This window comes from Mustela lutreola, chromosome 9, assembly GCF_030435805.1.
Source record: "Mustela lutreola isolate mMusLut2 chromosome 9, mMusLut2.pri, whole genome shotgun sequence".
Lineage (NCBI taxonomy): Eukaryota > Metazoa > Chordata > Mammalia > Carnivora > Mustelidae > Mustela > Mustela lutreola.
The window spans coordinates 124,524,925-124,543,917 of NC_081298.1; the positions used below are offsets into that span (position 1 = coordinate 124,524,925).

Genomic DNA, 18,993 nt, shown 5'->3' on the forward strand with positions numbered 1-18,993 from the left:
CTTCAGGTAAGGATAAGGACCTGCTGGGCGGCTACTAAGACTGAAGGCAGGGCCATGGCTTCTACTTTCCTCACCCGGCTGGTTTCTATCTCATCTCTGATTGGCTCGCTCGCTTCCTTACGTCACAATCACTTCCTGGTCATGCTGTGGACGTTTTCGCCGCTAATGCTTTCCACGGACTACGCGTCCCGTGTGGCTCTGCGGCAGCGGAAGCGGAAGCGAGGACGGAGGTACCAGCTGGTCTCCGTAGGGGGGGGGGGGGGTAGGGGGCTCCATGAATGGACGCGGCGGCGGCGGCGGGAGCGGCCTGAGCTGGGCGCCGGGGCCAGGGCCGGGGGCTGCCCGGGGCCCGCGCCGCTGCATGGGGGCGGCCCGCGGGCCCTGAGAAGAAGGGCGGGCGTGCAGGCCGGATTGGGAGGGGCGGGGCCGGGCGGCCGCAGGCCGGAGGCGCGTCGGGCTGGAGCCGGTCACGATGCCCCGAAGGAAGCAGAGCCACCCGCAGCCCGTGAAATGCGAGGGGGTCAAAGGTCAGGGGTCAGGGGCCGCGAGGGGGGGAGGAGCGGGGGTGGGGTCAGTGGAGTGGGTGCAGGTCGGGGTGGAGGGGGACTCCTGAGGGATGGGGTGGGCGATCTGGACTCCTAGCTTCCTACCGAGGTACTAAGGGAACCCGAGAGGGTCTGCGAGTTCGGGAAGTACGGGTTTCGAGGGCTAGCTCCCGGGGTGCGGATGATGGGCTCGGTTCCTGAGGGAGAATCTACAAGCCCCCTCCCTTCTTCAGTGGATACCGAAGACTCCCTCGACGAAGGACCCGGGGCCCTCGTATTGGAGAGTGATTTGCTACTAGGCCAGGATCTGGAGTTTGAGGAGGAAGAGGAAGAGGAAGAGGAGGAAGGTGACGGCAACAGCGACCAGCTCATGGGCTTCGAGAGAGACTCTGAAGGTGGGTTTGAGGGACTTGGTTAAGGATTAGTGGCCGCTGGAACTTCAGCCCTTCAAGAGGCGGGTTAGGATTTAGTGCCAGTGAGCAAAACATGAAACAGTGCCACAACCTAGGGATGATTTTAGAATTGAGCTAGATTTTTTTCACTTGCCTAATGGTCCAGTGAGCTCCTTCACTTTGTTGAGGTGAAGTTCTGCGGCCTGGTCCAAAGGTGGTATGAATAGGACAGTGCATGAATCACATGGAACAACTGGTTAAAAGTTAATGTCCTTTTTTTAATAACCTTGTTCTTCTGCCTAGCACGTTCTTTATATGAAGCTTAAGAGGGTCAGGGAAACAACTTCTTGTTGAAATTAAGTTGTGCCTAATCTGCCTTTCACCTGCAGCATAAACCCTTTTCTATTGAGGTTTTGGTCCCTACCCCCAAGTGTTCTTGAACATTCCTTTTCCCTGTCAATCTTAACATCACCCCATCCTAATTTGGTGCACCATCTACCCACTTATGCCACCTATACAAAGGATGTTTTTGAAAATCATTGGGGGAATCCATGTAAAAGAAAATCTTTTAGGCACATTACTTTGTTTCCACTTCTCTCTAGATTTTGCCTCATTCTTGACATAGTTTTTATTATATAATCAGCTCTATACTAAAAAAGACCTTCCTAATACAGAGCTTAGAATAAGGTCTCAGGCCTCTGCCTTGTGTATTTTCTCTTTAATTTCTTATCTCAAAAACCAGCTAATTAAGTATTGATTCATTTTAACCTGTGGTCCACTGTGAGCCTTTGATCTTTTTCTGTGCAGTGGAATTAGGTACAGCTGTCATCACTAGGTTAGTACAGGCTCAGAAGCAGGTAATTCATATTGAATTTTCAGGATCATTGAAGTGAAGGGTGGGGCCAAGCAAGGGCGAGGAGTGGGGAGACACCACTGAGAAAGCGAATTTGGAGCCTGGTCCTACCCCACACTGATGTCTCTTCTCATGTCTGTCTTGCCAGGAGACTCTCTGGGGGCCAGGCCTGGGCTTCCCTACGGGCTGAGTGATGACGAGTCTGGGGGCGGCCGGCCACTAAGTGCTGAGAGTGAAGTTGAGGAACCAGCCAGGGGTCCAGGGGAGGCCAGGGGTGAGAGGCCAGGCCCAGCCTGCCAGCTGTGTGGGGGGCCGACAGGTGAGGGGCCGTGTTGTGGGGCAGGAGGGCCGGGTGGGGGGCCCCCGCTGCCCCCACGGCTACTGTACTCATGCCGCCTCTGCGCCTTCGTGTCCCACTACTCGAGCCACCTGAAGCGGCACATGCAGACACACAGCGGGGAGAAGCCGTTCCGCTGTGGCCGCTGCCCCTACGCCTCAGCCCAGCTCGTCAACCTGACGCGACATACCCGCACCCACACTGGCGAGAAGCCCTACCGCTGTCCCCACTGCCCCTTTGCCTGCAGCAGCCTGGGCAACCTGAGGCGGCATCAGCGTACCCACGCGGGGCCCCCCACTCCTCCCTGCCCGACCTGTGGCTTCCGCTGCTGTGCTCCACGTCCCACCCGGCCTCCCAGTCCCACAGAGCAGGAGGGGGCAGTGCCCCGGCGACCTGAAGGTAAAAAGCCAGAAACCAAAAGAACCTGGGACATGGGTGGGTGGCCTTAGGGATACTTGAATTCATAGCTCAGGTCTCATTGTCCCCACAGATGCTCTGCTGCTTCCAGATTTGAGCCTCCATGTGCCACCAGGTGGTGCCAGTTTCCTGCCGGACTGTGGGCAGCTGCGGGGTGAAGGGGAGGGCCTCTGTGGGACTGGCTCAGAACCACTGCCAGAGCTGCTGTTCCCTTGGACCTGCCGGAACTGTGGACAGGAGCTGGAGGAGGGCGAGGGTAGTCGGCTGGGAGCTGCCATGTGTGGGCGCTGCATGCGAGGAGAGGCTGGAGGGGGTGCCAGTGGGGGGCCCCAAGGCCCCAGTGACAAAGGCTTTGCCTGTAGCCTCTGCCCCTTTGCCACTCATTATCCCAACCACCTGGCCCGGCATATGAAGACGCACAGTGGCGAGAAGCCCTTTCGCTGTGCCCGCTGTCCCTATGCCTCTGCTCATTTGGATAACCTGAAACGGCACCAGCGCGTCCACACAGGGGAGAAGCCCTACAAGTGCCCCCTCTGCCCCTATGCCTGTGGCAACCTGGCCAACCTCAAGCGTCATGGTCGCATCCACTCTGGGGACAAACCTTTTCGGTGTAGCCTTTGCAACTACAGCTGCAATCAGAGCATGAACCTCAAGCGCCACATGCTGCGGCACACAGGCGAGAAGCCCTTCCGCTGTGCCACCTGCGCCTACACCACAGGCCACTGGGACAACTACAAACGCCACCAGAAGGTGCATGGCCATGGTGGGGCAGGAGGGCCTGGCCTCTCTGCCTCTGAGGGCTGGGCCCCAGCTCACAGCCCCTCCTCTGTGTTGAGCTCTCGGGGTCCGACAGCTTTGAGTGCCGCTGGTAGCCGGGCTCTCCATACGGACTCGCCCTGAACTAGGTCCTTCTCCCTCAGGGCCCTATGGATTAGCCCTGCCTCTCCTGTACGTTTTATACAGATGGACCAGAAGCCACCTCCTACTTCCTCCCCCGCTGGCCAGGGGCTCCACAGACTAACCTAGGCACTATATGGACCAGCTCAGACCCCATGGGCGAGGGGCCCATATGGACCAGGGGGCCTTGCCTTGACTGATGCACTTCATGAGCTCAGTGAGAAGGGCCCTGTGTTCACCTCCACTGCTCCCAGGGGCAGGAGAGGAACTGGCTGGGGGATTGCCCAGCCTCCCACCTGTTTATTTAACTTATTTCAGTGCTTTATAATAAAGGAAACACTAACAAAGCCATGTCTATGCTGAATTGGCAGTGGCAAGCACCTTACCCTTAGTGCAGCAGTCTGTGCTGTGATGGGGGGGGGGCAGGGGCAGTGAAAGGGAACCAGAGGTAGGCAGCAGTCAGGCTGAGTTTAATGACGGGGAGTTGAGCCAGACCGTACATAGACCTCTGCCCATCCCCTTGGCCCATGGCCCCGAGAAGCCAGAAGCAGCCCCAGGGGAAGCTGCAGTTCCTCCCCAAGGCAGGTAGCCATGGTCCCTTGGACTTTGTGCAAAATACTAAATGCTAATTTGGCATTGAGGGCCAGCTCTGAAAAGAGAGAACACTCCTTTGTGCAGCCAGCCCAGGGGGTGGATGGGAAGGTGGGTTAGGAAGCCCCTGGCCAAGAGAAGAAAGGGGAAGGAAGGAAGGAAAAGACCCCCCTGGCTTGGGGGATACAGGCACAGGGCAAGTTTCTGAACATTCCTCCGGGGTAGAGGGCAGACATCTGAGCACTGGAGATCACAGATCCTCATCTCCAATGCCCTCGAAGGCAAAATTGCCGTGGACATCACTGGCACTGGCATCTGTGCTGGGACTGCCAATCCCTCGCAAGCTCACGGCACTCAGCTTGCTCTGTAACAAAGGCAGGGTTGGGGTCAGAGGGCTTGAGCCTCCCTGAGATCCCCTACCAGCACCAACCTCACCAACCCACATGGGAAACTCACTGAGAGTTTGACCATGGACTCCCGACTGGCATCAGGTGACTCCTGAGGAAGAGGAGGCGGAGGTGTCAGAGACCTCAGCAGGGGAAATAAGACAAGGCTGGCGGGTGGGGTACTGACCAGAAAGTGATACTTACAAGCAGGGGTGGGGACTTCACTGCTTGCTGGCTGTCTGAGCGTCTCAGGGTGCCCCCCACTCGTCTGCGCAGCATCTAGGGATGAAGTGCTGATAAGAGTAGGATCCTTTTGGGGGCGCCTGGGTGGCTCAGTGGGTTAAGCCGCTGCCTTCGGCTCAGGTCATGATCTCAGGGTCCTGGGATCCTCAGGGTCCTGGGATCGAGTCCCGCATCAGGCTCTCTGCTCAGCAGGGAACCTGCTTCCTCCTCTCTCTCTCTCTGCCTGCCTCTCTGCCTACTTGTGATCTCTCTCTGTCAAATAAATAAAATCTTTAAAAAAAAAAAAAAAAGAGTAGGATCCTTTTGGATTTTCCATCACTTCTCCCTCTTGGGAGAAGCCTCAGACCCAGGACAAGAGGCAGGGAGAGCATAAAAACTCAGCTGTTTGGTCCACACCTGTTGCTTACCTTCCTGATGCTGCCACCAGATTTCTTCACCATCAATTCATCTACCATGGACTGTAAGCAGATACTCATCATGATGGCCTGAGGGCAAGAAGAGAGCTCAGCCTGACTAGAGTGGTCATCCTGAGCCCAACACCCCTAAGACAAGGGCTCCCACTCACATGGAGTCCTGGAAGCCCTAGACTTGGGTATCTAAGAGACGGTGCAATGGGCTCCAGAGGAGGCCTGAGGGTGGGCTCACACCTGGGGGCTGGTGATGGTGACCCACTGTAGCCGGTCCTTGCTCATGAGGTATTCAAAAGCCAGTTCCAGGCGCACCTCACCCCGGCCCCGGCCTGGGCTGCTTGTGCCTCCACTGGGCAGTGGCACCTGGGAGAGAGAATAGAGTTAGGCTGAGATTGTTCCGGCCCATCTGTCTCCCTCTTTAATCAACTGCAGCCCATTCCTGAAGCTCAAGGCTTGCCAGACCACCATCCCAAAGGCCTACCCCAACTCACAGAGGAGGTGACGCGCCAGCACCGCATGCGGGTGACCCGGAAGGAACCTTCGCGGAGTTGCTGGCCAGGCAGGCGGAGCTGGAGGCTGAGCTCACTGTTGCCTGCGCTCACCACCACGGGACAGTCCTTCTCTGGGAAGTCAGCCACACAGGCATCAAAGCGCAAGTAGCCATAGTGCCGCAGTGTCTGCGCCAGCCGCAGGAACTGAAACCCAGTCACCATGCGGGATGTGTCAGGAGGGGAAGTAGGGTGAGTCAGAAAACAACCCTTGGAAGGAGAAAGGAAAGCAGGCTCACCTCCTTCTTGGAGACCTTCTCTTGCAGAGATTTGAGCTGCCGCTGCTGCTCCTTGGTGACCAGAATCCACCCACGCTCGATGTCTGATACCGTCTACAGTGGAGACAACGGGTGGGGGGTTTGGGGCTTCCAATCAGAGGTCCAAGGAGAAGTGTCCAGTTACCTCTGTCCAGCCTGACCCTTAGCGCCATGCTTGAGTAAGCTCTTTGCAGTAAGTCCTTGACTAGATCAGCTTACAAAGTAGGGAGAGTGCCAGGTGCCCTGATAGTATTCTAGGAACTTTCCCGTGAACTGGGTGTAAAGACATGAAGAGTTTCCTCAGCGGAGTGGGACACCAGTATCTGTTTCAGGGGAAGGGTTCTGAGGCAGCTTCAAGCTCACCTGAGCATAAAGCAGGTTCAGGCCAACCCGGTTCTCCATGACATCGTCGTCATAGGCAGAGTCCCAATAACTGTGAGGCCAAGGGGTGGAAAGGGGTAACGGGGCTAAGCTGGGGTAAGGCAAGAGAGGTAGAATAGAAAATAGCAATCTAGAACTACCGGGCAAATAGGGTGGTATAGTGGGAGGAAGCTTGAGAGGCCTGGTAGTATCACCCAGCACTACCCCCTTGTCCAGGTTACTCTGTCTCAGTACACGGCCCAGTAATCACCAGCAGCACCCTCCCCCTCCTCCAAGCCCAGCCCTGACCTCTTCCTTAGCACAATCTTATACTCTTGACTCCGAAGACTGGTAACAGACACATAAGGCAGCTCAAACTCTTGCAACTTCCGGACGACTATGGGTTAAAAGGTTAAAAAAAAAAAAAAGAAAGAAAGAAAGGAAATATAAGACTCAAGGGGAGAAAAATCAAGAGAGAAGCCCTGAGGAAATGTCAGATTTGGGTAGGAATTAGCAGGGCAAATTCATTACTAGAAGCACAGGGAAGAAGTCATGTCCATAGAAACTCACAAGAAAAGGTTCCGTCCTCTTTCTCTCGAACTAGAAAGAGACTAAAGTATCCGATCAAGTCATCCGGAAGATCCAGCTTTGCAGCCACAGCCTGGGGATAGGGAAGCAAGTACAGCTCATCATACTGGCTCGTTCTCATCACCCCCAAACCTGGGATCCTGGGGGTGCAGAGGAGGTGGGGCCGTGCAGTATAAGTGCCTCACCTCTAGGACATCTTCAGTCTGATCCGAAGTTAGCACATTGACCAGAACTTTCTGCCCATTGCTGAGTAGCACTTCCAAGGAAACCTCCTCGGTGGGGACCTGCTGTGTCTCCTGGAGTGAACACACATGAGGAACATAACAAGCCTTGTTAATGCTTGCCCAGCGTCCATTCCCAACTCTATTTCTAGGTCCTTCTAGTGTCTTTATTCTTAGTTGCTTAATTACAGGCTGGGTTTCCTTGATTTCACTGGTACAGCAGAAGCCCCCTCCCATAAAAAAAGGTACCAGGATGACTCTTCTGTAGCCACTGCCTTAAAAATGCCATGGCCCTATAGGAAAGTCCTTTCCCTTAAATCTCGTTCCCACCCAGAGCCTTACCTGTTGTGCCCGACGCAGGAAGCTGTTGAAGGTCTCACTGCTCCCAAGCAGCGGGTCTTGTCGAACTATGGGGACAAGAGAACACTATTCCAGTAACTTAGGACTCCCTCTTGACTCCCCCCCCCCCCAGTTCTTTTCTTGGTAGGTTCTCCCCATACCCCATTTCCTGGGCTGATGATGGCCTGTTACATCCCCCAGCTAGCCTCGCCTCACCTCACTGTTTGCAAATATCCTTCACCTGCCCCACCCTTGGCTGCCATCTAGTTGAGTCCAGTCTATAGCACTGGGGAAATAACAATGATGTTAATCTAAAGCATGTCAGATACAAATTAAGTTCTCCCCCACCCATCTAAACTGCTTTAAGACTATGAAGTGTTACACTGGTATTTCTGAACTGTATTAGTCTATTGGCCAAATTGCTTTGCTGATACCTAGACCATCCTTGTGTGTTATTTACTTTTCCTAATGAATAGATCAAACAAGAGGCTCCCCAGCTGTAGAAATTAATTCAGGCCCGTCTACAGAACCAGCAGTTTTCAATCTCTTCCCACAGCTCTCTAAACAGCCTAAAGTTCCCTTCAACCACTCACCAGCTTGCATGTACTTCTCCAACTGCTCTCTCCTCTGTTCTACCTCAGCAGGTGTCAGAGAGAAAAGCTTCTTTGGGGGAAATGCAGGAAGAACATTGGCCCCATACTCCTTCCGAAGCTATTTGGGGAAAGAGATACAACCCTTCACATAAAACACAGCAAATGAGAAGAGGCAATCCACACTCAGTGTGTTCTTTTGAGTTCCCCTTCCCTTCCCTCAACTGCCATCTCTCCACCCCTGCCCCGGCCCCATCTACCCTGGTAATCCAGGAAATCATTCCTCTGGCAGAGGTAGCATCCCAGTGGAGCCATTCTTCTGTCCCAAATATTAAGTTCTTTCCCATCTTACTATGTACAAGTCAGGCCCTTCACAGTGTGGGTAGGGTTTGTATAGGGCCAGGGCCTAGGGAACTCTTTATTCAGCAAGACCGTCTTCATTGAACCCTCACCAGAAGAACTTTAAAAGAAAAATTTATGTTCCCAGTTAAGTACAGCTAATACATTTACAAAATATGTTAAGACTTAAAAAGGAGGGGCGCCTGGGTGGCTCAGTGGGTTAAGCCTCTGCCTTCAGCTCAGGTCATGATCTCAGGGTCGTGGGATCGAGCCCCATATCTGGGTCTGTGCTCAGCAGGGAGCCTGCTTACCCCTCTCTCTCTTCCTGCTTCTATGCCTACTTGTGATCTGTCTGTCAAATAAAATCTTAAAAGAAAAAAAAAAAAGACTTAAAGGGACTTTGCAGACCAACAAATACATTTTTCAGTCTTAGAAACTAAGGCCCAGGGTGCCTGGGTGGCTCAGTGGGTTAAGCCTCTGCCTTCGGCTCAGGTAGTGATCTTAGGGTCCTCTGCTCGGCGGGGAGTCGGCTTCCCCCCTCTCTCTGCCTGCCTCTTTGCCTACTTGTGATTTCTCTGTCAGATAGATAAATAAAATCTTAAAAAAAAAAAAAAAAAGAAAAGAAAAGAAACTAAGGCCCAAAGAAATTAAGTAACTGCTCTAGTTATCAGTAGAACCAGGACACACTACTGAGTTGAATAGAGCTTGCAATCTGCTGAGGATAACATAGAAACACTGCATCAGAGATACATAAAGATAACTGAACAGTTAGGCCCACTGAAATGAGCTAAAGAACACAGAAGGATCCGTGAATGATTTGTATGAGAAGGAAAAAGAATTTCAAGTTGTAGTTCAGATGGCAGAAGAAATGTACTCTGGCAGCAGAGGGAGGAGGTCGCTTTTTTCATGCACGGGCAAAGGGTGAAGGAAGACTGTGGACAGGAAAGCAGAAAGGCGGATATGAGTATAAAGAGAAGCAGTTAAAGCAGCAAGACAGCAATCTTGTTAGGGAGTTCCCCGGAAATGTCAATCGGTAAGATAAAGCACCAGACCCTTCCCAGTAGCAGTGATTAAAGGAAAACTACACAGCCTAGGAGAGAGCCAAGAGGGGGAAAATGAAGATAACGATGCCCAAGTGTAGGAAAGGGCTTGAAAGCTGCCTCAAGGCAGGGGTACTGGTCCCACCTGCTCGTGCAGCCCCAGGAGCTGGCTGTAGCGCACCCGGCAATGCAGGACTCCATTCACGTGAATGTTATAGGCCTGAAGACACAAAAGCAGGCAAACATTATAGGGTCGCGGCCTGGACAACCCCATTGAAAACCGTGGCCAGAAGTCGTCTGGCACCAGCTCCGTCTAGGTAACACACCGAGATCGTCCGAGGGTTTATTAGTCTGTTTACCCCAGGGGTGGGTCCTAGAGCATAAGGACCAGCCGGGGGTCAACTCGGGAGCTCATGCCGCAGTCTCCCTCCCCACAGGCCAGTGACGCCCACCAGAGTGGCCGCGGCCCAGATAGAGGGAGACGACGCGGAGAAACAAAGGACCTGAAGGAGCTTGGGCGACCTTTGGACGAATCTGAGACGGGATATAAGATACCAAGAAGGCCGTCGGGAGTCGGCGGCCTGGGACCAGACCCCAAGGGTGGCGGCCCAGGCCTCGGAGGCCGCTCGGAGAGGGCTCTGGCCCGTTATCCCCGCCCCTGCCCGGCCCGGCTCCGGCCGCTCCTCACCACGTAGGCGGAGCCGCCGCTGTCCCCGCTGCGGGACTCGGTTTCAGGAATGGAAAAGTGCATGTTCCCTGCGGCAGGGCCCAGGTGGGCTCCGGACTGACAGGGCCGCAGCGGCTTTACACGCTTGCCTCCGCTGCTCAGCGAGTCTCCGCTGCCTCACTCGCCATTTTGGCGGGGGGGGGGGGGGAAGGCGGGGGCCTGGGATCGGGGATGGGAAGGGTGGTGGGACGTCCGCTCTGGGCGCAGCTCCCCCGGCATGCTGGGAATTGTAGTCTAAAGTGCAAGAGCCCACTGCCACGCCTGGGAGCCAAAGCTGAGAAGGCCCTCCTCGGTTCCCGTAGCTCGGGGCGGAGCCCCAGTGCACGTCGGAGATTGTAGTCCGCCGAGGGCTGCGCGCCCCGGGTGTCTGCCCAGGTGGCGCTGTAGGCCCAAGGACTGCGGCAGGCGGAGCCTACGATCAAGGGTGATGGCTGCCGTGGCTGTGGCTGTTCGTGAGGGTGAGTGAAGGGCGGGGGCGCACTAACAGGTAAGCGAGCCGCCGGGCGCCAGGAGGCTGCGGCCGAGCCCTGAGTCCCTCTGGGTCCCGTCGTTCGGTTCCGGCGCCTCTCCACACTCTGGGGTCCACTGCCTGGGGGGCAGCTTCGCGCCACGTACCGGCTGGCTCGGGCGAGAAGGGTGGAGGCCCCTCCCGGCTGCCTCCTCCGCCTTCCTTTTGATCCTGCCGCGCACTGCGTCCCCACGCGGATCCCTGGCTTGTCTCCCGCCTGGCGGCTGAGCTGTGGTCATGCCGACCCAGCAGCCAGCCGCGCCGGGTACGAGCCGCCCCAAACCCTCCCGGAGCCTCTCTGGCTCACTTTGTGACCTGTTTTCTGATGCAGACTCGGGGTCTGGGATGAAGGCGGAGCTTTCTACTCGGCCTGGGGTAAGTGAGGGTGCCCTCCCAAAACGCCTGTTAGGTTCTACGCAGAAGGTTGTGTCAGCTTCGTTCCGCCCCAGCCTCCATCCTCGTTTCACTTTATTTCTCAGGAAAGCCAGGTTTTACAGAATTCTTTCAGCCCTAACAGTATAGGACTCTGATCCTGAAGAAGAACCTTCGATCTGTATGGGATGTAAGCTTGTAATAGCTAGCTGGTTAGAGTTAGAGAGCATTAGGGGCTTTACCTTATAGAAACCTTGGAAGGCACCAGTAGTGTTTTATCGTCTTTGGCATTGTTGGGGAAGAGCAGTATTCTATGTCTGTGTCTCAGGCAGCGGGGAGGGAGATGACCCAAGAAGAGAAGCTGCAGCTTCGGAAGGAAAAGAAACAGCAGAAGAAGAAGCGGAAGGAGGAAAAGGGAGCGGAACCAGAAACTGGCTCTGCTGTACCTGCAGCCCAGTGTCAAGGTGCGGGGGCTTTTTTAAAGGGGTGGGGTGTGGAACTGGTAGATGTGTGCGGGAGAAGAGGGGGAAACAGGACAAACAGAGCTGGTTTGAGCAAGTGAAAAGCAAAGAAGTTTATTTAGGATTTTATTTCTTTGCCAGAAAGAGGGCGTGCACAAGCAGGGAGAGCTGCAGGCAGAGGGAGAAGCAGGCTCCCTGCTGACCAAGGAGGCAGATGTAGGACTCCATCCCAGGACCCTGGGATCATGACATGAGCTGAAGGCAGGGGCCTAAGGGACTGAGCCACCCAGGCATCCTTCGAGGAAGTTTATATAAGCATAGAAGCTTTGGCTGGGGCACAGGTAGATACTACCTGCCTGGGGCTTGGGCACCTATTTTTTCTGTCTTTAGTAGGCCCAACCAAAGAACTGCCAGGACCAGGCAGTCAGCTGGCTACTGCTGGGGAGAAAGTTCCAACTGGTCGAAGTAAAGCTGAACTTCGTGCTGAACGGCGAGCTAAGCAGGAGGCTGAGCGGGCCCTGAAACAGGCAAGGAAAGGGGAACAAGGAGGGCCACCTCCTCGGGCCTGCCCCAGCACAGCTGGAGAAACCCCCTCAGGTACCTTCCCTTCATCTCGAGACCTCTATTTTGATTTTAATTCTTGTGTTACCTCAGCCTTCCCTATGGTAAACAGCTCTTCCTTCTCATTCTTTGCCTTGGGACCAAGAGCTAAAATTCCCCCTTCAACCTCATCCTGTCTCCGTTTCTTCTCCTCTTTTCTCCCCTGCTTTTCCCCTCTCCCTATTCAGTTTTTCTTGATGTCGCTTTTCCCTTAGAAGCAGATTTCTTTTTATTACCTACAGTGTCTTGAAAACATGGTCATTATCTTTTAGGAGTGAAGCGTCTGCCTGAACACACTCAGGTCGATGACCTCACACTTCTGAGAAGGCTTGCTAAAAAACCAGAGCAACAACAGGTAGGAAGTGGTTTTGGTGTGTGCCAGAAATTGCCCAAGGGAGATGGGATGTTGGGGGAGGTGATCGAGGCAAAGGGAGACTCTGGAGAAGAATGGGTATTTGGGGCAAAGTAGCCTTACTATTTACTTGCTTTCCACTGCTCCTGTTCCCCTGTTTTGTCAAGGTTCCTACACGAAACGATTATGGATCCAAAGTCAGTCTTTTTTCCCATCTACCCCAGTACAGCAGACAAAACTCTCTGACTCAGTATATGAGGTAGGATCCCATGAAATTGTCACAACTTTTAAGTTCTAGGAGTTTTGGTGACTTAGTATTGAAAGTGCCTGGAAATCTGAGATGGGGTCTGGGGGAAGAAGCCTGCACACAAGGCAAAACTCTATAGAGGATGTGGGGGTGTCTGTGCTAGTGAAGGAAGTTCCTTTTCATCAGGAGCAGCTGGGCAGTAGGTGCTCAAGCTCCCTTGCAAAGTGTGTGACACCGCCATCCCATCAGCATCCCATCCTCTGTGATCCACCCAGCCATGGTGCGACTCGGCCTGCAGTACTCCCAGGGTCTGGTCAGTGGCTCCAATGCCCGGTGTATTGCCCTGCTTCGTGCCTTGCAGCAGGTATGCCCCGTCCTGTTCCCTCTATGACCCAACCCCACCTTCCCCAACACTACCCCAGCATCCTCTCCTCTGAAGTAATCTCTGGGGGACAGAGGGTATGACTCTACCCTCAGAGCACTTTGCTGAGTGAAACATAACCTACTGCCCACTTTCAGAGACCTTCATTAGGGGACATTTTGTTGATCACTGTGTGTATCCTGTAGGTGATTCAGGATTACACAACACCTCCCAATGAAGAACTCTCAAGGGACCTAGTGAATAAACTAAAGCCCTATTTCAGGTAAGGACAACCACTTCGAGTCCGCTCCCGCCTCCCCCGCGCTCTCTTCTTGTACCCTTTCTCTTGCTCTTATCTCGTTTCATTTTTCTATTTTCTGTCTTTAGAGAAAACATTTTTAATTACAAACATAAGTCGTAGAGTCGCACAAACGTGAGGTATTGTCTTTGTAGCTTCCTGGCTCAGTGCCGTCCTCTGTCAGCAAGCATGTACAACGCCATCAAGTTCCTTAACAAGGAGATCACGGGTGTGAGCAGCTCTAAGCGGGAAGAAGAGGTGATGACTATGTGGAATGAGCAAGGCATGCACCTGAGGGTACAGCTGAGAAACTTTCAGGACTCCCAGAAGGGACAGTGAGGCCATTCTGCCCTGGTCCAGAATGAAGGAAGTGGTTGGGGTGTCTGACTTGTGCCACCCTTGGGCCCCCACTAGGCCCCCTTTGAATCCATCCTTGTGCACATACTCTGGCATCTGGCATAATAATCAGAGGAAGAAATGTGTCCGTTTCTTGTTCCCTAAGCATTTTAATCCATTTAGGCCAAGTCAGAACTTCGAGCAGCCATTGATCGGTATGTGCAAGAGAAGATTGTGCTCGCAGCTAAGGCAATTTCCTCTTTTGCTTGTAAGAAGATCAGTAATGGAGATGTGATCCTCGTATATGGATGGTACGGTCCAGACCCTATGACTGAGAAAATTGGAAGAAGGGACTGCCCCTTTGCCTTTTATTTTTTATTTTTTATTTTTTAAAGATTTTATTTGTTTATTTGACAGACAGAGATCACAAGTAGGCAGAGAGGCAGGCAGAGAGAGAGAGAGAGAGAGAGGGAAGCAGGCTCCCTGCTGAGCAGAGAGCCTAACGCGGGGCTCGATCCCAGGACCCTGAGATCATGACCTGAGCTGAAGGCAGCGGCTTAACCCACTGAGCCACCCAGGCGCCCCCCCTTTGCCTTTTAGTAGTGAGCTGGCTGGCTGTCGGTTTGTGACATCTGTACCTGAATCATCCTCTCCATTCACTCCAGCTCCTCTCTGGTATCCCGAATCCTTCAGGAGGCTTGGGCTGAGGACCGGCGGTTTCGGGTGGTAGTGGTGGACAGCCGGCCCCGGCTGGAGGGAAGGCACACGCTACGTTTTCTCGTCCGTGCTGGGGTCCCTGCCTCCTACCTGCTGATTTCTGCAGCCTCCTATGTGCTCCCAGAGGTGAGAGCAGAGGAAAGGGACTCTGAAGTTGGAGGTAAAGGATGTAGTGGTGTAGACATAATCCCATCTTCCCAAGGTTATGATTATTTAAATATACTAGAATTTTATAGCTTTGTTTGTATTTAATAGGAAAAGCAGCTTCAGCATGGTCTAGCAATGTCGTTACTGTAAGGACAGTAAACTAGCAGCTCTCAAGAGAAAACAGGGCAAAAGTAACTTTGGAGTTTCATTTTCTTATGGGAGATGGAATGGGTCAATCAACGGTCAGGTGTTTTCCAAGAAGAACCATCATTACATTCTGTTATTGTCTTAATATTGGTATCCTGGGAGGAGTGGGGAACCTTTTTGTGCATTAATCACATGCCACATTTTCTCTGCCTCTCCACTGTTCAAAACAATAGGTTTCTAAGGTGCTGTTGGGAGCTCATGCACTCCTGGCCAACGGGTCCGTGATGTCACGGGTAGGGACAGCGCAGCTGGCCCTGGTGGCACGAGCGCATAATGTGCCAGTGCTGGTCTGCTGTGAAACATACAAGTTTTGTGAGCGTGTGCAGACTGATGCCTTTGTCTCTAATGAGCTAGGTAAGGAGCCCAAGAGGGCAGAAAAGAGGGTTCCAAAGATCTGAGATTTTGGAGGGAGAGGAAAGGTTAAATTACAACTTGTTTTCTCAAAGGACATAAATGGGTACATCTCCTGTTGCAGGTGACCCTGATGATCTGCTGTGCGAGCGAGGAAAACATGTGGCCCTGGCTAACTGGCAGAACCACCTGTCCCTACGGTTGTTGAATCTAGTCTATGATGTGACACCCCCAGAACTGGTAGATCTGGTGATCACAGAGCTAGGAATGATTCCTTGCAGTTCTGTACCTGTTGTTCTACGAGTCAAGAGTAGTGACCAGTGAGTGGGGGAACACAGGGTCAATAAATTACATACTCCGTGCATTTAGCAACTCTGCTGCCTTTGTATCTCTTTTAGTATCGCCATCGCTTAGGTTACAGACACTGAGCTAAATATGTGGAGGAATATAGGGACAAATCCAAGAGATATCTTTAGTATTTTATGATCATTAATCTAATATTTATATTGATATGTTAAATTATCTCATCTTCAGTTTTGAGTGCTTCTTAGGTATTTTTGAGTGTTGAGTACTTCTTAGGTGTCCAAAACTGCTATAATCCCTTTCTGATCTGTTTAAGAAGGTTAAGATAGCTCTCTCAAAGGAAATTTTGCAAATAAGAAAACTGAGGCACAGAGAGGCTGAGTTACTTGTCCAGGGCAATACAGTAACAAAAGCAGGTTTTGGTCTCATGCTTTCTGGATTGGGAGACTGTACCCCTAACTTTTATGCAATCTGCCATTGAGGAACACCGATCTTGGTGGAAGCAGACGGTATCTGCATGTGAGAGAGGTTCCACTAGTTATATTAACAGTTCCTAGGACGCAATCACAGATGATGCCAGGAAACCTAATAAGGTCAGAGAAGACTTCACAAGGAGCATATGATCAATGAGGGTCGGGAGTTTCCCAGTTGGAAAAGAATGAGAAGGCAGATCAGCAGTGGGATTAGCTTGAATGCAAAAACAGAGTGGCCAATCCAGTGTCAGAATGGTGTGGTGAGGCTACACCCGAGACCTATGTGGAGAGTGAGTGATACAGACGCAAAGGTAGGTTGGGCTGGGGACAGATTGTGAGTCTTAACTATTGTGGTTAGCCTAAAAAAATGGGAGAGTCATCGGTTTTGTGTGTACATTTCTGTGTGTTTTATTGAAAAATTTCAAACAGAAGTAGAGTGAACTATGCTAAGAATTCCCATCCTAACTGTAATAATTATCAAGATTGGCCACATTTGCTTTTTATTTCCTTTTTTTTCCCTTGCTGAAGTTAGTTTAGAGCAAATCCCAGATATTGTATCATTTCACTCCTACAAACCTCAGTATGTGTCTCTAAAAAATGCAGTTTACCGTTTTATTGTTACACCTATTAAATTCTTGGTATTGTCGAATCCATAATCAAATTCCCTTGTCTTAAAAACTGGCTTTTTTGCAGTTGGTTTGAATCAGGACCCAAACAAATCTGTCCATTACAATTGGTAAGTAGGTGTTCAGTTTATCAGAAGCAGTCTCCTCAGCCTTTCCTGTTCTCAGGACACTGACTTGTTCCGGATACCAAGTTATCTTATAAAATGTTCCCCACTCTGGATTTGACTATTGGCTTCCATATGGTATCATTTAACTCATTCCTCTAACCCCTCTGTTTCCAGGCAACTTTTTGGGAAGAATACTTAGTAAATGGTGCTGCGTTTCATATCGCCTCACATCAGGAGGCAAATAATAGCAGTTTGTCCCATGTTCAGTGATGAGTGGGTCCAATTAAAGTTTGACGTTTTGAAGTTTCTCACCAAGTTTTCATGTGGTGGTTTTATAACCACTGGTGGTTATTGCCTGAATTATTTCATTAGAGGATGCAAAATGATTTTTCCTCCTAATTCTCTGATTCTTTCCATATTTACTAGCCGGTAATCTTCTAAAAATAATTCCTTCTGTTTATTCTGAATTAGAGTTCATACTGGAAAGACAGGATAAATGTTTCCTTTTATTTGCTAGTTTCCAAGAATTGATCACTACTTACTTCCTGTGGCATACAATAAGTAGTTGTGGATTAGTAGTCTTTCTCTCTTTTTTTAAAAAAGGATTATCAGTTCATGGGTTTTTTTATGTATTGAGCATATTACTCAATCATTAAAATTAAGCAGAGGATCCACAGGATCAACTCTATATGTTAGAAAGGTAACTGGTAGAGATTAGAAGTAGGGAAACAGACCATTTGAAAGATAGCCTGTCAATCAAAATTACAAATGCACCAAAACCTTGGTCCAGCAATTCTGCCTCTAGGAATTTATGCTACCTACCCAAATAGCTGCACATGCTTGAGGTAACAAAGTTATTTATAGTAGCATTGTTTATCACTGCAAAGGACTGGAAACCACCTAAATATCCATTAAGAACAAGGGACTAATTCAGATTATAGTGGACTGTTGAACAACATGGGTTTTAACTGTGTGGGTCCACTTACATATGGTTTTTTTGTTGTTGTTGTTGTTACACTACTGTTAATGTATTTATGATTTTCTTAACATTTTCCTTTCTCTAGATTATTGTAAGAATACAGTATATAATACATATTGACATGCAAATCATGTGTTGACAGTTTACAGACTTGCAGTCAACAGGCTATTTAGTAGTTAAGTTTGGGGGGAGAAAAAGTTAACATGCAGATTTCCCACTGCCTAGGGGTAGGGGCTTCTAACCCTGTGGTCAACTATGTATTACATTTATATCATTATTAAGCAGTCATAAAAAAGAATGGAAGGTTTTTATGTACCGAAATGGAACCACCTCCAAGGTACACTCGGTTAAAAGAAGCCAGATGCAGGACAGTGTGTGTATGGGTTTGAATTAAAAGGGTAAATATAAAAAATTTGCTTATATGTATAAATATATAAAATATCTTGGATCTGTAACAAGGAACTGATTGTGCGGATGTGGAGACAGGTGGAAGGGAGTCTTCACTTTATATCGTCTGTTTCAGTTTTGAGCCATGTGATATCTTATCCCAAAAATGAATATAATTACTATAAAAGATTTTGCAGTTAAGTCAAAGATAGCCTAATCTGAGGCAGAAGTGGAGATATTTCCTCATTACAGAAGTGTTTGAAGCTGAGAGCTGTCCATCCAACAAGCATTTAAGATGGTACTATTAGGCGAACTGCAGCCTTATCTGCACCAAATTTTGAGTTCTCACAAAGTTGGTCCTAAGTCACAGCACACTTACTTTTGCCTTTAGGCCACTAAGAGAGTTGGGGTGGGAGTCCTTTTACTCCCGCTTTTAAGCTTGGCTAGTTCCTCCCACGTTTTTCTCAAATGTTTTGTGTGACCAAGGGAATTTTAATAGGTGAAGTTCTTTGGGAACAAAAGAGTGGTTGACTCCACCCCTTCTTGTCCTTATTTATACATGCTGAACTCTACTAGTTAATATGCTGAGACCTGTAAAGTTTATATGGCTTTAAATCTCTCGGAAAGGGCAGAAATTTGTTACGTTCTTTCTTTGTTCACCAGCGTCCCATCTCCCAAGGAGGGAATGGGGAAGGGCCTATGCCCAAGCAAGGCCAAGGGCCAAGCCTGAGGCTCATTACAGGGTAGCGTCCCCACGCCAAGGTTTTTCTACTGGTTTCCCTTCCGTGTCCTTTCCCTAGCACGCTTTGTGTTTTTGTAGCTCCCACCCTTGTCTTCCTGAGCGGCTGCCCGGGGCGGAGGATCCTCCAGCAGCCTGCCAAGGCTTCCTCTCTCAGTCTGTGCCCTCAGCTCGGACGGCGCCGGGGTAGTTACTCTCGCTCCAGCCTGGCCCTGCCTGCCACAAGGCGGGTAGTCTTGACCGTTAGGCAGCCTTCAGCGCTCGGGAGCGGCGGCGAGGCCTGGGCGCGCAGTACGCTCGAGGCTCGCGTACAGGGCCCGTGGGAACCCGCGGGGCGCGACG

General features: G+C 51.0%; 3 protein-coding genes across 8 annotated transcripts; 2 read left to right on the plus strand and 1 right to left on the minus strand.

Moving 5' to 3' along the window:
* Positions 1-318: 318 nt before the first annotated feature.
* Positions 319-4,187, plus strand: ZNF513 (zinc finger protein 513). 2 transcript variants are annotated; one of them, XM_059188782.1, is made up of 4 exons: positions 319-527; positions 779-940; positions 1,939-2,526; positions 2,618-4,187. In XM_059188782.1, the coding sequence occupies exons 1-4, from the start codon at positions 473-475 to the stop codon at positions 3,442-3,444; spliced, it is 1,632 nt and encodes a 543-aa protein (XP_059044765.1). In that variant the 5' UTR covers positions 319-472; the 3' UTR covers positions 3,445-4,187. The 2 variants fall into 2 exon arrangements, with proteins under 2 accessions (XP_059044765.1, XP_059044766.1); XM_059188783.1 differs by lacking the exon at positions 319-527 and adding an exon at positions 561-654.
* Positions 3,891-10,237, minus strand: SNX17 (sorting nexin 17). The gene is made up of 15 exons (XM_059188784.1): positions 10,042-10,237; positions 9,499-9,573; positions 7,978-8,095; positions 7,388-7,452; positions 7,010-7,120; positions 6,807-6,897; positions 6,546-6,633; positions 6,240-6,309; positions 5,859-5,951; positions 5,563-5,766; positions 5,309-5,434; positions 5,069-5,146; positions 4,623-4,697; positions 4,489-4,530; positions 3,891-4,396 (listed from the first exon to the last, which is right to left on the minus strand). Exons 1-15 carry the CDS (start codon positions 10,102-10,104, stop codon positions 4,283-4,285), a joined length of 1,413 nt encoding a protein of 470 aa, XP_059044767.1. The 5' UTR covers positions 10,105-10,237; the 3' UTR covers positions 3,891-4,282.
* Positions 10,238-10,406: 169 nt separating this feature from the next.
* On the plus strand, positions 10,407-15,409 carry EIF2B4 (eukaryotic translation initiation factor 2B subunit delta). 5 transcript variants are annotated; one of them, XM_059188778.1, is made up of 13 exons: positions 10,407-10,538; positions 10,920-10,963; positions 11,289-11,424; positions 11,812-12,018; positions 12,294-12,376; positions 12,541-12,632; positions 12,870-12,984; positions 13,188-13,264; positions 13,435-13,537; positions 13,799-13,926; positions 14,281-14,458; positions 14,860-15,040; positions 15,162-15,409. In XM_059188778.1, exons 1-13 carry the CDS (start codon positions 10,508-10,510, stop codon positions 15,359-15,361), a joined length of 1,575 nt encoding a protein of 524 aa, XP_059044761.1. In that variant the 5' UTR covers positions 10,407-10,507; the 3' UTR covers positions 15,362-15,409. The 5 variants fall into 5 exon arrangements, with proteins under 5 accessions (XP_059044761.1, XP_059044762.1, XP_059044759.1 ...); XM_059188779.1 differs by having other exon boundaries at positions 10,409-10,538; positions 11,815-12,018; XM_059188776.1 differs by lacking the exon at positions 10,407-10,538 and having other exon boundaries at positions 10,568-10,963.
* Positions 15,410-18,993: the final 3,584 nt, after the last annotated feature.

Coding starts and splice junctions, on each gene's coding strand:
- ZNF513 (XM_059188782.1), top strand. CDS start 473: ATGCCCCGAAGGAAGCAGAGCCACCCGCAGCCCGTGAAATGCGAGGGG. Junction 528..778: donor GAAATGCGAGGGGGTCAAAG/GTCAGGGGTCAG, acceptor TCCCTTCTTCAG/TGGATACCGAAGACTCCCTC. Junction 941..1,938: donor CTTCGAGAGAGACTCTGAAG/GTGGGTTTGAGG, acceptor CTGTCTTGCCAG/GAGACTCTCTGGGGGCCAGG.
- SNX17 (XM_059188784.1), bottom strand. CDS start 10,104: ATGCACTTTTCCATTCCTGAAACCGAGTCCCGCAGCGGGGACAGCGGC. Junction 7,121..7,387: donor TCCTGCGTCGGGCACAACAG/GTAAGGCTCTGG, acceptor TGTTCACTCCAG/GAGACACAGCAGGTCCCCAC. Junction 6,634..6,806: donor AGAGGACGGAACCTTTTCTT/GTGAGTTTCTAT, acceptor TTTAACCCATAG/TCGTCCGGAAGTTGCAAGAG.
- EIF2B4 (XM_059188776.1), top strand. CDS start 10,826: ATGCCGACCCAGCAGCCAGCCGCGCCGGGTACGAGCCGCCCCAAACCC. Junction 10,964..11,288: donor AGCTTTCTACTCGGCCTGGG/GTAAGTGAGGGT, acceptor TCTGTGTCTCAG/GCAGCGGGGAGGGAGATGAC. Junction 12,019..12,293: donor AGCTGGAGAAACCCCCTCAG/GTACCTTCCCTT, acceptor ATTATCTTTTAG/GAGTGAAGCGTCTGCCTGAA.